The sequence below is a fragment of the Balaenoptera borealis genome (genome assembly GCF_965194805.1).
Source record: "Balaenoptera borealis genome assembly, chromosome: X".
Taxonomy (NCBI): domain Eukaryota; kingdom Metazoa; phylum Chordata; class Mammalia; order Artiodactyla; family Balaenopteridae; genus Balaenoptera; species Balaenoptera borealis.
Genome location: NC_138881.1, coordinates 70,344,779 through 70,363,831, shown reverse-complemented (window position 1 = coordinate 70,363,831; position 19,053 = coordinate 70,344,779). Strand labels below are relative to the sequence as shown.

Genomic DNA, 19,053 nt, shown 5'->3' with positions numbered 1-19,053 from the left:
GACATTGACTTTCTAAAAAAGGACTGAAAAAGAATTTAATGGACACCAAGGATTGGTGACCCAAATTTATTGCCTTTCTTTATTAGTTCCAAACCCCAAATGCTCATCATATCAATTTGATTGACCCATTTTTTCTCTCTCACCAATGAAACACTTGGAATGAGAAATTTATATCCTATAGGCATTGGTAAATTTTGGATTCTGTAACTGAATGACTTTTAGTAAAATTTAATTCAGTTACTGGTATCCCTTAGGTAATGAATTTTCTTTATTTTCAACATTTTAATAAAAAATATTTCTTAACTGTATACTTTCCTACTTTACTTCAATAGAGACTATTGAAAATAACTGAACCTTTACTTTTTGACTCAGAGTTTTACTATGGAAATCAATTATTGTACTGTGCTATAAAATAATAATGCTTACAACATGGTAAGGTATATGGAGTGACTTTCTCCTTTACTAAAGAACCCCAGACCATTTAATGATTTCTCACAACAATTCTCTTTTATTTTTCCTTTCTTCTCCTTTTCAGTGAGTAATATTTAATGAACATTCTTAGTTTTGGTGCTATCAAGGTGCTTTCAACAGCAATCACTATTACCAAAGCCCCCTCCTGTTTTGTTATTTCTAATTTACTGTAGATTAAGATACCAGGTTTGGTAAAATTATGTGTAAAATAAGATAAAGTGTGTTTTAAGATCAAGTGTTGTCTTTTCAGTAAAGTACATGGGACTTGTGACATCTATATTGGCTGCATTCTGTACAAGTGAAGTTGTTAGATAGCTGAGTTTCATATTCATGTGATATTCTATTGCATTTTACTTTTTTATGAGTACATGATATAGATATCTAGTAAACTATGTAAGTAACTATATATATGAACTATAAAACTATGAAAGTAAGCCATAAATTTGCAGTGCACTAAGATCACTTAAAATTCCTGTGTTAAGGTAGGTATTGTGATGCGAACATGGTAGGTTGTTTCTTTTCTTAGAAATCTTGCCCAGAGTTGCCCTCCAGATGTAGTAGATCTTGAGTTTAAATTTTACCAATTCACTATGCCTTCTCATTGAAAGTTTTAAAATGTTGAAATTACAAACAAATGCATCATGCTTCCTTTGCATATTGTTATTTGAAAAGCCATAACACAGTGACTTATTTTGAATATCTGTAATATTCACCTTTTTGAACCATAAATTGAAATTATATATATCCCCAAACATTTCTTTTTTTTTTAAACATCTTTATTGGAGTATAATTGCTTTACATTGGTGTGTTAGCTTCTGCTTTATAACAAAGTGAATCAGCTACACATATACATATATCCAGCTAGTGGGAAGCAGCCACATAACATTTCTTTTTAAATATTTCTCTCGAGTATATACTTTAGAACCTTTTAGTTTTTCTCCCCTGCCTCCTTCTCTTGTGACATTTATATTCATTTGTCTCTCTGCTTATAATTCTCACCTCTGCTTTTTAGTAAAGCTAAATAAGAGTGAGTTTTAAATTCCCACAGCCTCATGTGAAGCAAAATGGAGCATCTCAGTTTCTGGAACATTTTATTAGATAAGTACTAATTATAAAAGTAAAATGGCCAACAGAAATGGCCAACTCCATTTCAGGAGTTTCTCACCATAGTGGAAGGAGAATGTTCTTTGAGGTCAAGTTAAATTGATTTTGATTCCTTGCTCTGCCAGTAGCTGACAGGATATCTTTCCACAAGCAAGTTAATATTTCTGAATCTCAGTTTCTTCATTTATACAATTAGAAAATAATACCTAGCAAAGGAGCTAATATATATGAAAACACATAATGGGGATCCAATACATGTTAGCTTTTATTTATAGTATTACAACATTTAATGTTGTATATAATATAAATATACATTGAAAATTGGATAATTTATGTGGTTTTCAAAATCACATCACACAAAATTAACCAAATACACTCTGCACCGTGTTTGTGCAAGGCTAGTTCATTTAATGTTTTCACTTATTTATTTTTTGAAATTCTTAATAGATTAATAACACATTAATGGTAGTTTATAATATGGTATGTATTTTGAAATAATTATAAAGTTTACTAATCATTTTATGGAACATAATATTTCTTATTGTATATTTTAAGAAGAATCATGATTCAGTGTAATAATACTAAGATTATTATAATAAATTACTTATATAAAAGTACATATTTTATAATCAAATTCTAAATGCCTACCACTGGTATTATTTTTATTAATTTTTGGTTTATAAAAGTAATACATATTCACTGTATAAGATTTGGTAAATCGAGAAAAACATAAAGAAGAAAATAACTACCACAAATTAATGACAAACTGGGAAAAATATTTGCAACTTGTGACAAAGTGCTGCTACCTCTAGTAGGAAATTGCTCTTATAAATCAATTAAAAATGACAAATACCCTAATATAAAAATTAGTAGAGGTAATCAGTAAGCAACTCTATCAAAGTAATATAGTAACCATAGAAACTCAAATCAAAACAGCAATTATATACCTTTTCTTAACTCCTGGGCTAGTAGAGACTAAAAAAGATAAAGCAAAGTGTTGTTGAGGGTGTGGGAAAACCAGAACTCTTATACATTGGAGGGTAGTTTGAAAATATCAAAAAGCCCAGCAATTTTCCTTCTAAAGATGGCATTCTAATGGACCAATAGTACAAAGATGCATGCACAATGAAGTGTATTGCTATATGGTTTATAATAGTGAATATTTCTAAAAGTAATCTAAATATCTAGCAATATTAAATTAACCAAGTTATGATATATTCATAGAAGTTGTTAAATCTGAAGATTCCTAGTGTATATTTCTTTAACAATACTATGAGCATTTTCCAATGTCATTAAACATCCTACCTCTAGTATGTTTCCAATTTTTCACTATTATACATAAATATGATGAACATCTTTGCATATAAACTTTGTATACATCTAGGATTACTTTTAGGATAAATTCCCAGAAATGAATATACTAGGTCAAGGGATATAAACATTTTAGGGTTCTTGCTACATATTAATTGGATGGGTTTTGAGGAGAAGAAGAACAATAATATAATTCTTCTATCAAAGTTCCTAGATATTTCTTATGTGTTGGTCCCTGATTATCTCTGACCTTATACTTTAGTTACTTTTTCTTTTATTGTATATTTTTTCTTTTAAATTTGTATAGGCCTTGACTTTATGACAAATGAGAATATAATTTATCACATAGAAATTGTTTTTTCTTGTTTTTTGGTTAAGAACTTTTCCATAATATCATTTTTTTATCCTTCCAGACGTGGGTTGGCAATAAGAGAAGAAAAATGAGTAGTAAGAATTCTGAATCAGGAGCAGCAACAACAGGAACTGTTTCTGGTACTCCTTTGGCAGCTCCAGACGTTACAGTCAGAAATGTGGTTAATATTGCTCCACCCGCAAGCCAACAGTCTTCTTGGACATTGCCCAATAATGATGTCATTGTAACTGGTATATACAGTCCAGCCAGTTCATCAAGTAGGCAAGGGACAACCAAACATACAAATACACAAATTACAGAAGCACATAAAATCCCTAGTCAGAAAACAGCCAGTAAAAATGATACTGAGTTTCAGTTGCACATTCCTGTTCAAAGACAAGTAGCACACTGTAAAAATGCCTCTCTGCTCTTAGGTGAAAAAACAATTATTTTGTCAAGACAGACAAGTGTGCTAAATGCTGGAAACTCTGTATACAATCACACAAAGAAACACTATGGAAGCTCTTCAATGCAAGCCTCTGAGTTGACGGTACCACAAAAGCCATCTGTGTGCCACCAACCTTGCAAAATTGAACCAGTCGGAATTCAAAGATCATATAAGCCTGAACACACGGGTCTAGCATCACAAAACTTATGCGGGCAAAAGCCACCTATTAGAGACCCTTACTGCAGAACACAAAACTTGGAAATCCGTGAAGTATTTTCATTGGCAGTTAGTGATTACCCCCAAAGAATTCTGGGAGGAAATGCCCCACAGAAGCCTCCTAGATCAACAGAAGGAATTTGTTTGTCCATTGCAATGGAGACTGGAGATGCTGATGATGAGTATGCCAGAGAGGAAGAGTTGGCATTGATGGGAGCACAGATACCAAGCTACTCAAGATTTTATGAAAGTGGCAGTTCCCTTCGAGCTGAGAACCAAAGTACAGTTTTGCCCGGACCAGGAAGAAATATGCCAAATTCACAAATGGTGAATATTAGAGACTTGTCAGACAATGTACTGTATCAAAACAGAGAATACCATTTGACACCACGGACCTCATTACATACAACATCTACTACAATGTACAGTAATACAAATCCATCACGGAGTAATTTTTCTTCACATTTTGCATCATCAAACCAATTGAGGTTATCACAAAACCAAAACAATTACCAGGTAATGTGTATGTTTATTTTATAAAGGTTTTATAAAAGTTTGTTTGGTGTAAAAAATTGTGTTGGAAATCAATTAGACTTGAGATCTGGGTCACTTAACTCATATTTTGAAGTACTTTGATTTGTTTGCTTCTAAATAGTGGTTTGGGGTCAACTCTTTAAAGAATCTTGTGCTTTCTTTGTCACGTTTAAAAATGGTGAGTCCTTTTTTTCATGGAATATAATAATTTTTATAACATGGCAACTGTCTCCTGACATTTCAAATGATTTTGTTCAGGAAATAATAGCCTTATGGGAAGCATGGCATTTCCCATCACTAAAATAGGACTGAATTGGCTAGACTCATCCTCTTGAACATAGATTATTCTTGTTATGACTTTTACTTGCAGTTTGGGAAGATGTCACTAGATGAGTGGTGCTTTCCCCGGGTACATAGTCAGGCAAGTCAATCATTTCTCTAGGTGACAGTGGTTGAGAAGTCAGAGCCTGCAGTAACTCAGCCAGCTGTTTTTTTCTAAAAGTAAATGCTTTATTAAAACATTAAGTGCAACATTAATCAAATTGTCTTTTAAAAAATGTTTAGAGGGAAGAGACACATTCAAAGTAAGAATTAAAGCAATTTTAAACCTGTGCAAAAAATAAGCATTATTTCTTTACTGTTTCACATATTCAGTTGTTTAGATATGCTTCAAATAATCTCAACAGTGAGGTATAAACCTACCTCAGAATATCTCTTAAGGCCATAGATCTTCTTTCTGAAAAAGTCTGCTTTAGAGAATTTGAATAGCAAAGCAGGAATGTTTGCCATTTTTTCTTGCTGCTAGCTAGACCCTTTAATTTGTTCAACCACAGTATTTTTTATCTGTATTTAAAATGCTTCCAGGCTATTATCAACCAATATAAGGAACCAACTTCTCTTGACTCCTTTCATCTTATAGCTCCCTGCTACAAAATGAAAAGCAATAACAGAGTATAGGAAGTATCCCTCTGGCACCTATCTCTAACAGAAGAGTACTCCATCATCATCATTAGTAGACATTTCTTATTAGGGATCTTTTCATTTTTCTGTGTTTGCTCTTTCTTAAATCATGCTTAAAGTAACATTGAACCATACCTTTAAGATCCTCCCCAATGCCCCTTTTCATTCACCTCTTTTGTACTTTTTACCCCTTCAGTGGTGTTGTTCCTAATAATTGTAATAATAATAACATTTATGATTTGTTGAGGGTCTTGCATGTACTAGGCACCATCAGTAAATTTATATACCTGATCTCATTTAATCTTCATGGCAATCTGGTCATATAAGCATTTTATCCATGTTTTAATATCTTGTCTAGAATCATACAGCCAATACATGACAAAACCAGGATTACAACTCAGAAATATATCATGTGGGTTTTTTTTCTGCTTTACCATGCAGCCTAACAATTTCAACTTTATTGGAATATTTGGAGGCTTGAGAGTGCAAAGTTTAAGTTTTAATTTTTCATAAACCGATTGCTCCCTAAAGGATAATTTAGCCTAAAAAAAAGACCTTTTTACAGTCTTTATCTTTTTTCCTGACAGAACTTTTAAAGAAATTAAATTTATTTTATATAAAAGAACCTTTTAAATGGAATAAAACTTAGCAATATTTTTTGGAAAAGTAATCTCTTTAAAGAAAGACAATCTGACATAATTTAGAACATGGGCTCAGAGCCAGACAGACCTGGATTCAAATCTAGGCTCTGCTACTTTCTACTTGTGTGACCTCAGGCAAGTGTCATAACCTCTCTGGGTAACAGTTTCCTAATTTGTATAATGCACTTAATAATATATACTTCACAGGAATGCTATACATGAATGACACAATCTGTGCAAGCCTCCTTATACATTCCCTGGCACATAAACTTTCTTGTACTTATGACATCATAGTTGGAAAGTTAATGAAACTCTGCTAGTCCAGGTCTTCTTTACATTCCATTTCAAGTAAAATATTCCATAGCCCACAGTTATCACAGTGTGATTGAGGAAGAAATAGCTGTAGTGCTGGCTGAAAGAAAATTGGTGATCAGCTTTCAACCTCACCATAATCTATGTATTAAAAGCCCATATATTTCTATTTATACTATAACAGACCTCCTCCAACTTGACCTGAGACAGTATGGTAGAGTCTTTGCATAGAACTCTTGGGCATCACTTTGCCCCACCTTTCTTTTTTGTTTGTTTTTATTTATATATTTTTTAATTGAAGTATAGTTGACACAATATTATATTAGTTTCATGCCCCACCCTTATTTTAATTAGTAGAGATTTTAGGGAACCAAGGTAGCCTGGGGAAGTGTAGTCCATGAAGACTAATGTTTTAGTCCATTTGGGCTTCTATTACAAAAATATCATAGACTGGGTGACTTAAAACCCAACAAACATTTATTTCTCACAGTTCTAGAGTCTGGGAAGCCCAAGATCAAGGTGCTGGCCGATTTAGTATCTGGTGAGTGCCTGCTTCCTAATTCATAGACGGCTATCTTCTCACTGAGTCATCATGTGTCAGAAGTAGTAAGGGAGCCCTCTGGGGTCTCTTTTGTAAGGACACTAATCCCATTCATGAGGGCTCCATTCTCACAACCTAATCACCTCCCAAAAGCCCCACCTCCAATTGCCATTACATTGGGGATTAGGTTTCAACATATGAATTCAGCTGTGACCCAAACTTTCAGTCCATGGTAGTTATCCTCCAAGATTTTGATGACACTCTATTACCAAGCTATATTATTAGTAGATCTGGACTTAGAAAAATAAAACCTATGACCATCTTGTCAACTTTCTAGCTATGAAACTATAAGCAAGCAAGCAATTCTCTTTAGTTTCTGACCCTAGGACTATAATATAACAGAGATATCTGCCTCTTCTCTCTGTTGTACCAGGTATCTTCAAGCCGAGGTCCTATTCCTAGAGTATAGTCTAGTTCCAAGCTATATAGGTGACTGAGTACAAACTGAGGAAATCCATGAGGATGCTAAAGAGTTGAAATCGGCTCTGTTTTGGAGTCACTTTGCGATACCATATTAAGAGTTGAAGTGATGATAAGGAAACTGTCAGGAGGTAACTATACCAGGGTACTATAGCCCAGTTCTATTTCAAAAACTCTATGGGCTGACCTCACTCTTTTGGAGCTAGATTGCAACTGTATTGGTCTCCAAAGTGCCTTTCACTTTTCATATTATGTCTATGTCAGTCCATCTTGAGTGCTGTGTTGATTACAGATTAATAATTGATGATAATCTATGTGAAGATATTGGGGTATTTTGGAAAACAAGTGCTATACATTCAGGATTTTGTTGTAATTATTATTGTTACTTAAAAATTAACTGCATTCCCAACTCTTGTGAGCTTCTTAAGAACTTAGAAGTTAATAGACGTAGAGCATTTTGAGCTTTCTTTAAAAGCTACTAAATAAGTACAATGCATCCCCCACCAGTGGAAGTACTTTGGTAGTACCCTCCAAATTTATTCAGTATTTGTGTGCTTGAGTTCATTTTTTAAATAAACATGGATATTTAATAGTTGTAAAAACTTTAAACATCATGACATTCTAAACCAATAAAAATGGTATTTTGACCTGAGGAAAGTGAGGGCCAGTAAGATTGACTTTGCTAAAATAACTCTCAGGTAAATAGTCAACTTTAAAAAAGCAATAGTAATCTGTGTTGAATAGGTGTAGTTAGCATGGATCATTTTTAAATGACTTTATTAAGATATAATTCACATAATACAGCAGTCACACATCAGAAGTGTACAATTAAATATTTTTTAATATAGTCACAGCTCTGTTCAAGCAGTACCACAATCGAATTTTAGAACATTTTGCTACTTCAAAAATAAACTACATACTGATTAGCACAACAAATCCCCCATCGCAATACTAGACAACCGTTAATCTTTCTCTATGGATTTACCTATTCTGAATATTATTATAAGTGGAATAATATGATATAATGTTTTTTTTTTTAAGAGTAGTTATTCGTTATTTCATTTTTTTTTAAAGCTTGATGGTATTCACATTGCTTAATTTGTGTCATGCTTTATTTATTTATTTTATTTATTTATTTATGGCTGTGTTGGGTCTTCGTTTCTGCGCGAGGACCCTCTCCAGCTGTGGCAAGTGGGGGCCACTCTTCATCGCGATGCGTGGGCCTCTCACTACCGCGGCCTCTCCTGCTGCGGAGCACAGGCTCCAGACACGCAGGCTCAGCAGTTGTGGCTCACGGGCCCAGCCGCTCTGCGGCATGTGGGATCCTCCCAGACCAGGGCCTGAACCCGTGTTCCCTGCATTGGCAGGCAGACTCTCAACCACTGCACCACCAGGGAAGCCCCGATATAATGGTTTTTTATGACTGGCTTCTTTCAGTTTGCATAATGTTTTCAAGGTCCATGCTATGGTATATATCAACACTTCATTCTTTTACATTGCTCTATGATATTCCATTGTGTATATATGGCATAAATTGTTTATCCATTCATTAGTTGATGGACATTTGAGTCGTTTACATTTTGTCTATTATGAATAGTGCTACTATGAACATTCATATACAAATTTCTGTGTGGAAATATGTTTTCATATCTCTTGGTTATATATCTAGGAGTGCATTTCTAGTTCATATTGTAATTCTATGCTTAAAGTTTTGAGGAAATGCCAAAATTTTTTCCAAAGTGGTTGTGTCACTTTACAATCCAACCATCAATGTAAAAGAATTCTAATTTCTCCACATCCTGACCAACACTTTTCATGTCAGTCATTTGATTATAGCCAGTATCATGGGTGGGAAATATCTCAGGGAGATCTTAATTTGCATTTCCCTAACAGCTAACAATGTTAACTCCCTTTTCATGTGCTTATTGGCCATTCAAATATCTTATTTGGAGAAATGTCTATTCAGAGAATTTGGCCATTTTGTAAATTGTTCTTTGAGTTGTGTTTAGATCTTCATATTCTCTATACTAGTCCTTATCAGATATATAACTAGCAAATATTTTTCTCTCACTCCACATGCTTCCTTTTCACTTTCTTGAGGGTATTGTTTAAACACAATTTTTAAAATTTTGATGAAGTCCAATTTATCTATTTTTTTCTGTCATTACTTGTGCTTTTGGTGTTGTATCTAAGAACCTATTATCTAAGCCAAGATAACAAAGACTGACTCATATGTTTTCTTCTAAGAATTTTATACTTGTATCTCTTATATGTAGGCGTTTCAGCTGTTTTGAGCTTGTTTTTGTGTATGATATGAGGTAGGAGTTCACCTTGATTATTTTGCATATAAATATCCAGCTGTCCCATCATCATTTGTTTAAAAGATTATACTTACCCCATTGAATGGTCTTGTCATCCTTCTCTAAATCAATTAATCATATGGAAGAGTTTATTTCTGGACTCTCAGTTCTATTGTATTGATATATATGTTTCTTCTTATGCTGATACAACACTGTTTGTATTACTGTACCTTTGTAGTAAGTTTTGAAATTGTGAAGTGTGAGTCCTCCAAATGTCTACTATTTTATCTAAATTATTTTAACTATTCTAGGTCCCTTAAATTTGCATATGAATTTTAAGATCAGCTTATCAATTTCTGCAAAAACAACAGATAGAATTTTGATAGAGATCATATTCGATCTGTAGATCAATTTGGGGGGTATTGCCATATCAATAATACTGTGTCTTCTGATCCATGAACATGGTATGCCTTTCCACTTATTAGATCTTCTTTAATTTCTTTTAACAATGTGTTGTACTTTTCAGTTGTCTTGCACTTATTTTGTTAAATTTATATATAAGTATATAACTTTTAACGTTATTTTAAATGGAATTTCTTTCTTAATTTAATTGTTGGATTGTTCATTGATTTTTGTACATTGATCTTGTATCCTGAAAAAGTACTGAACTAATCTATTAGCTATATTAGACACTAGTGGATTTCTTAGGGTTTTATTTATGTAAAGTCATGCCATCTACAAGCACAAATAGTTTTACTTGTGTAAAAACTTACTGCATTTTCTTTTTCTTAACTAATTGCTAGAACCTCCAATCCAATGCTAAGTAGAAGTGGTAAGACATCTTTCTCTTCTTCTTAATCTTAAATGGAAAAAATTCAGTGTCTCACAATTAAATATGGTGTTACCTGTGGTGTTTTTGTAGATGGTCTTTATCAGGATGATAAAGAATAAAAGACCCCTTTTATTCCTGGTTTAGAATGCTTTCATCATGAAAATGTGTTGGATTTTTGTCAAATGCTATTTCTGCATCTAAAGAGGTATACTCATGTGCATTTTTCCATTTATTTTTATATTAATATGGAATATTACATTAATTTTTTTCTTTTCATTTTCTTTTTTTGGTATCTATTTTGCATATCTTTTTTCAGTTTTGCTAAGATATAATTGACATACAGTACTATGTAAATTTAAAGTGTTCAGCATAATGATTTCATTTACATGTATTGTGAAATTATTACTAAGCAATAAGTTTAGTTAACATCCATTATCTAATGTATATTTTTAAAAAAGAAAAAGAAAATAATCTTTCTTTCCTTGTGATGAGAACTCTTAGGAACTACTTTCTCAACAACTTTCAAATATACCATACAGCAGCAGTGTTAACTATAGTCATGACACTGTACATTATATCCTTAGTACTTATTTATCTTATAAGTGGAACTTTGTACCTTTTGATCACCTTCATCCAATTCCCACTCCCCCACTCCCTGCCTCTGGGAACTGCAAATCAGATCTCCTTTTCTATGAGGCTGATTTATTTTGTCTGTTCGTTTGTTTTAGATCCCACATATGAGATCATACAACTAATTGTCCTCCTCTGTCTGACTTATTTCATGTAGCATAAGGCCCTTGAGGTCCATTCATGTTACTGCCAATGGCAGGATTTCATTCTTTTTATGGCTGAATAATATTCAATTCTATATATATTTCACAACTTCTTTATCCATTAATCTGTTGATGGGCACTTAGGTTGTTTCCATGTCTTGGCTATTGTAAATAATGCTATGAATATGAGGGTGCAAATATCTTTTCAAGTTAGTGTTTTCATTTCCATTAGATATATTCCCAGAAGTGAAATTGCTTGATTATATGGTAGTTTTATTTTTAAATTACTGAGGATCCTTAATACTGTTTTGCTTAGTGCCAGTACCAATTTACAATCCCACCAACAGTGTGCAAGTTTTCACTTTTATCCACATCTTTGACAGCATTTTTAATCTCTTGTCTTTTTGATGATAGGCATTATAACAAGCATGAAGTGATAGCTCATTGTGAAATTAATTTGCATTTACCTTTTGATTAGTGATGCTGAGCACATTCCATATACCTGCTGGCTATTCATTTATCTTCTTTGGAAAATATCTATTGATATTTTAATTGGATTATTAAATTGGATTATTTGTTTTTTGCTATTGAGTTGCATGAATTTTTTATATATTTTGGATATTAACCCCTAACCAGATACATGGTTTGCAAATATTTTTTTCTAATTCCATAGATTGTCCTTACATTTTATCGATCATTTCTTTGGCTGTGCAGAAGCTTTTTAGTCTGATGTAGTTCCACTTGTCTATTTTTGATTTTGCTGCTTGTGCTTTAGGTGTCATATACAAAAAAATCATTGCCAAGATCCATGTTAAGGAGATTGTTCTTCTGTTTTCTTCTAGGGGTCTTATGGTTTCTAGTCTTATATTTAAGTCCTTAATCCATTCTCACTTAATTTTTATGAGTGATGTAAGATAGTGGTCTAGTTTCATTCTTTTGCATGTGAATATCCAGTTTTCCCAGCACCATTTATTGAAGAGATTGTCTTTTCTCCACTGAGTGATCTTGGCTTCATAGTTAAATATTAGTTGAACATATATGGATTGGTTCATTTCTGAGCTTTTGATTCTGCTCCATTGGTCTATGCATCTGTTTTTATGCCAGTGCCACACTGTTTTGATTACTGTAGCTTTTTTCCCTTCCAGTTTTATTGAGATACAATTGACATACAGCACCATATAAGTTTTAATGTGTACAGCTTAATGTTTTGACTTACATACATCATGAAATGATTACCATCATATCATATAGCCACAGATTTAAAAAAATAAAAGAACAAAGTGTTTTTCCTTGTGATGAGAACTCAGGATTTATTCTCTTAACAACTTTCATATATAGCATACAGCAGTATTAATTATATTAATCATGTTGTACATTATATCCATAGTTCTTATTTATCTTATAACTGGAAGTTGGCACCTTTTTGACCACCTTCATCCAATTCTCCTTCTCCCCTTCCCTGACTCTGGTAACCACAAATTTGATCTCTTTCTATGAGCTTGTTTATTTGTTTGTTGAAGTATAATTGACCTACAACACTATGTGAGTTCCAGGTATAAAACATAGTGAGTTGATATTTCCATACATTACAAAATGATCACCATGATAAGTCTAGTTACCATGTCACCATACAAAGATATTACATTATTATTGACTATATTCCCCAAGCTGAACATTTCTTCCCCATGACTCATTTATTTTGCAACTGGAAGTTTGTACCTCTTAACTCTCACCTATTTCACTCATTCCCCACCCCCCCCCCAGCAACCACCTGTTTGTTCTCTGTCTCTATGGCTCTGTTTCTGTTTTGTTATGTTTGTTCATTTGTTTTGTTTTTTAGGTTCCACATATAAGTGAAATCATGTGATATTTGTCTTTCTCTGTCTGACTTATTTCACTTAGCATAATGTTCTCTAGGTCCATCCATGTCACAGATGGCAAGATTTCATTCTTTTTTATGGCTGAGTAATATTCCAGTGTGTGTGTGTGTGTGTGTATCAGATTTCTCTTTATACAATCATCTATTGATGGGCACTTAGGTAGCTTCCATACCTTGGCTATTGTGGATAATGCTGCAATGAACATCGGGGTGCATATATATTTTTGAAATAATGTTTTTGTTTTATTCAGCAAAATACCCAGAAATGGAATTGCTAGATCATATGGTAGTTCAATTTTAATTTTTTGAGGATCCTCCATCTTGTTTTCCATAGTGATTACTGTAGCTTTTTAATATAGCTTGAAATCAGGGAGTGTGATACCTCCTGCCTTGCTTTTTCTCTGAATTGTTTTGGCTATTTGGAGTCTTTTGTGGTTCCACATGAATTTTGGGATTATTTTCTACTTCTATAAAAAATGCCATTGGAATCTTGATAGGGATTGCATTGAATCTATAGATGGCTTTAGGTAGTACTGACATTTTAACAATATTAATTTTTCCAATCCATGAACACAGGATACTGTCTCGCTTATTTGTGTCTTCTATTTCTTTCATTAATGTCCTGTAGTTTTCAGAGTAGACATCTTTCACCTCCTTGGTTTAATATATTCTGAAGTATTTTATTGTTTTGATGCTATCGTAAGTGGGATTATTTTCTTTTTCAGATAATTCAATTGTTAGTGTATAGAAATGTTACTGATTTTTATATGTTAATGTTGTCTCAGTCTACTTTACTGAATTCATGGATTAGCTCAAACAGTTTTTTGGTGGACTCTAGGATTTTCTATACATAAAATTTTGTCATGTGAAAATAGAGCCAATTTTATTTCCTCCTTTCCATTTGTGATGTCTTTTATTTCTTTTTCTTGCCCTATTACTCTGGCTAGGACTTCCAGTACTAGCTTGAATAAGAGTGATGAGAGTCAACACCCTTGTCTTATTCCTGATCTGAAAAGTAAGACTTTCAACCTTTCACCATTGAGTATAATGTTAGCTATGGGCTTTTCATATATGGCCTCTTTATGTTTAAGCATGTTCCTTCTATATCTAATTTGTTAAAAGTTTTTATCATGAGGATTCTGATGTCACCCATATGGCAACATAGATTGTTCCTGACTTCCCTTCCCCTCACAACAAAAACAGCTAACAAGAATTGACAACTAACAACAGCTAGCAACTCAAGAATAAGACACTACTGAGAGAATCCTTGGACATGGGGATAAGAATGAAGCATCCTGCTGCACATATTATGCTTATGCTGCACATAAGCATATTGACTGCATTGTCTCTCACCCAGGCCAGCACAGCACCATGTGGACAGGTCTCAGCTGAGCCTTTGGTTCCTCCAGTGGGAAGAGAGAAAATAGGGGGACAACCAGCCCACCCCAGCATTGTTCAGCACTTTGCAGTAGCACCTACTCTGCAACATGGACGTTATCAGGGGAATCTGTGAGGCTCGACCACTGGGAATCTGACTGTGATGGGGGGAGGGGCTTGCAGAAACCAACACACAGATCTTGGAAGACTGCATTCATATTTGCAAATATGATGGTATATTTGCTATATAGTAATCCCAACCAGCAGCTTTGCTTATATGAAGGGCCAAATAGTAATCCCACCCAGCAGCTCTGCTCATCTGTGGAACCAAGTTGGGGCTGCATTCTCACCATGGAACATGGTGGGGTAAAGATCTGCCTGATTTGGATTCTCAAAGAGGAGTTTTGCTGACCCACCTGCTGTGGAGAGTGCCTTCTGGCCCCATCTGACCAGAAGGGCTGGTGACAACTCTTGGAAGCTGTGAGGCTCAGCAACACTTGAGCTAAGAGGTGGGCAGATAGAGCCAATAGTTGGCAGAACAACATCAGTGGTCCTGTTCAGTAAGGGAACTTGGGGTATGGGTTGGCTTTGGTTAAGACGACAAACCAAGAGGCTTTCTGACCTTGGAGATGATTCTTTTGCTTAGCCTAGGCAGGGAAAATAATTCACAGCCCCACTCATTTCTGAATATAACCTTCAGTCCAACTGAAGAGGGAACCTAACCCAGTGCACATGAGAAGGTATATAGCCCATCCAACAGCCTGCTTACAGTGGAACGTAAATAGAGAGCACAGCCATGGCTTTCTCCATCTGCAGAAGAAAGTCTGGAGCCTTGTATGGCCACAGAAATCAGAACATAGTCTTGCCTGATTTTGGTCCTTAAGCAAGGTGATATGCAAATCATGGGGCCTTTTCTACTGCCCTGACAAGGCAGGGAATCAAATTCATAGCCATGCTTACACTGGAATATAAATCCCAGTCCTAAACACTTAGTTAACCTGAACAAAGAGTCCAAGCAACTGCAGAGCACTTTATATAGCCTCACATAGGCAGGAAACCAAGCCAGCAGTTCTATCCAACTATTCTGAACCAGTGGCACACACCCCTATCTCTGTCCTCAGAGCTCTCGGACAGTGACCTTGCCCAAAAATAGACCCTGATAAAAGTCCCACTTGCCCAAGGACATTACCAGCAGGCATGCCCAGAAATCCAACCTGAGTTGATGGGTGAAGAACTATCTCTGCCAAAGAGAAACTTTAAAGTCTGAGAGAGGAAACCACTTACTCAAATGCACAGATACCATCTTAAAGAATCAAGGATCACTAAAAAATTAGGTAAATGTGACATCACCAAAGGAAAATAATATAGCTCCAATAACTGACCCTAAAGAAATAAAGACCTATGAACTGTCAGAAATAATTCAGTGATCATCTTAAGGAAGTTTAGTGTACTACGCAAAACCACAGAGAAACAACTTAATGAAATAAGGGAAACAATGTATAAACAAAACAAGTTCAATGAGGAAATAACAACCATCAACAAACAAACAAAGAAACAAATCCTAGAGTTGAAAAATAAAATAACTGAACTGAAAAATTCAGTAGAGGTTAAAAAAATAGATTTGAAGATGAAGAAGAAACATTCAATGACCTGGAGGACGGACAATGGAAATTACCCAGAGGAGCAAAAAGAAAAAAGAATAAAAAAAGAGTGAAGAAAGCTGATGGGAATTATGGGACATGATGAAAAGCGAAATACTCACATCATGAGAATTCCAGAAGGATAAGGGAAAGAGAAAGGGACAGAAAATATATTCATAGCAATAATCGTTCAAAATTTCCCTAACCTGAGGGGAGGAAAGGACAACCAGAGGCATGAGGCCCAAAGAATCTCAAACAGGTTGAACCTGAATAGGACCATGGTAAGAGACATTATGATTCAATTCACGGAAGTCGAAGGCAAAGATAGAATTTTAGAGCACAAAAAATAGAGAGTAGTTACATAAAAAAGAATACTCATACAACTATTGGTGGATTTTTCAACAAAAACTGTTCAGGCCTGGAGAGACTGGGATGGCATATTCAAAATATTGAAATAAAATAAGTCAACCAAGAATTCTATACCAGCAAAGATGTCCATCTGAAACAAAGGGGGGATAAAGACTTTCCAGAACAAATGAAAGCCAGTGGAGTTCATTACCACCACACCTGCCTTACAAGAAATGCTAGAGTTCTTTGAGTGGAAGTAAAAAGACACTAATTAAAAACATACATAGAAAGGTAGCATAAATCTCACTGGCAATATTAAATAAATAGTCATAGTTATAGCCTGCAATATGATAATAGCAGTGCATAATTTACTTACAACTAGTTTAAAAGTTAAAAAAATAGCCAAAGTAAACATAACTGCAATAATATGTTATTAGTTACACAATATTAAAAAACTTGTAAATTGTAACAACAACAACCATATGAAATGTAAAGGGAAAGAGAATTAAAAGTGTAAAATTAAGAAATTCTATTAAAGTTAAGTTTATCAGTTTAAAATAAGGTATTATATATTTAAGATATTTTATGTAAGCCTCATGTTCAACACAAGGGTAAATCCTGTAGTAATTACACAAAAGAACATGATAAAGAATTCAAAGCATGCTGATATCAAAAGAGACAAAAACACAAAAAAGACAGCAGGATAAAATACAAGGTACAACAATATCAAAAGAGACAAAAGTACAAAAAAGACAGCAGGATAAAATACAAGGTACAATGGATCTACAAAATATTCAGAAAACAACTTTGAAAATGGTAATAGTAAGTGCTTACCTATTAATAATTATTTTGAATATAAACAGAATAAATTATTCAATTAAAAGACATGGAATGTCTGAATGAATGAAAGAACAAGATCCAATGATATGCTGCCTACAAGAGGCTCACTTTAGGCTTAAAGACACACATAGATTAACAGAGAATGGATGGAGAAAAGACATTTCAAGCAAATGGTAACCAAAAGAAAGCATGGGTAGCAATACTTATATCAAACAAAATAGACTTTAAAATGAAAATGGTAAAAGGAGACAAAGGAGGTCATATAATGATAAAAGGGTCAATCCATCAAGAAGATAGAACAGTTGTAAATATGTATGAACCCAACATTAGAGCATCTAAATATATAAAGGAAAAACTAACAGAGCTAAAGAAGAAATAAACAGTAATAAAATAATAGTTAGGGACTTTATACCTCACTCTCAACAATGGATATAGCATCCAGAGAGAGAAACAATAAGGAAACAGTGCACATGAACAATACTATACCAAATAAACCTAGCAGACATATACAGAACATTCTAACAACAGCAGAGTACACATTCTTCTCAAGCACACATAGAACATTTTCTAGGATAGACCATATGTTAGGCTACAAAACAAGTCTTAGCACATTCAAGAAGATTTACATCATACCAAGTATTCTCTGACCACATTGGCATGAAACTAGAAATCAATAACAAGAGGAAAACTGGAAAACTTAAGAACAAAATGAAATTAAACAACTCTCCTGGATAACCAAAGAATCAGAGAAGTAATTAAAAGGGAAATAAGTTTCTCCAGACAAACTAAAATGGAAACACAACATACTAGCACTTGTGGGATTCAGCAAAAGCAGTTCTAAAAGGGAAATTCATAGCAATAAATGTCTACATATTAAGAAGCAAGTAAGATTGCAAGTAAACAATCTAATTCTATGCCTCAAGGAACTAGAAAAAGAAAAACAAACTGAGCCAAAAGGTAGTAGATGGAAAAAAATAATCAATATAAGATCAGAAATAAATGAAATAGAGAACAGGAAAAAATAAGAAATATTTAAAAAATCAAGAGATAGTTCTTTGAAAAGTCAAACAAATTTGAGAAACCTTTAGCTAGACTACACAAGGATAAAAGAGAGAGGAACCAAATCAACAAAATTATAAATGAAAAAGGAAACATTACTATTGACACCACAGAAATACAAAGGATCATGAGACTACTATGAACAAGTATACACAAAAAATTGCACAACCTAGAAGAAATGGAAAAATCCTTACAAACATACAACTTGCCAAGACTGAATCAGGAAGAAATAGAAATCTGAAAAGATCAATTACTAATAAAATGATTGAATCAGTAATCAAAAATCTCCCAATGAATAAAGGCCCAGGACCATTTGGCTTCTCCAGTGAATTTTACCTAAAATTAAAAGAAGCATTAACTCCAATCTGTCTCAAACTCTTCCAAAAAAATCATAGAGTAGAGAACACCCCCAAACTCATTTTAAGAAACCAGTGTTGTCCTGATACTAAAACCAGAAGAAGGATACTGCTGGAAAAGAAAACTGCAGGCCAATATCCCAGATGAATATAAATGCAAAAATTATCAATAAAATAATAGAAAACTGAATTCAGCAGTATATTAAAATTATGATTCACCATGATCAAGTGGGAATTATCCCTGGGATGCAAGGATACTTCAACATATCCTTGTTCAAC

General features: G+C 33.9%; 1 protein-coding gene across 2 annotated transcripts in view; it reads left to right on the top strand.

The window, feature by feature from the left end:
* HDX (highly divergent homeobox) overlaps positions 1 to 19,053 on the top strand; it is a 180,922-nt gene that overhangs the window by 33,915 nt on the left and 127,954 nt on the right. For both annotated transcript variants that reach the window (XM_082377176.1, XM_082377177.1), the window contains one exon: positions 3,300 to 4,418. In XM_082377176.1, coding sequence (XP_082233302.1) covers positions 3,300 to 4,418 — 1,119 coding nt within the window. The remainder of the gene's footprint in view (positions 1 to 3,299; positions 4,419 to 19,053) is intronic.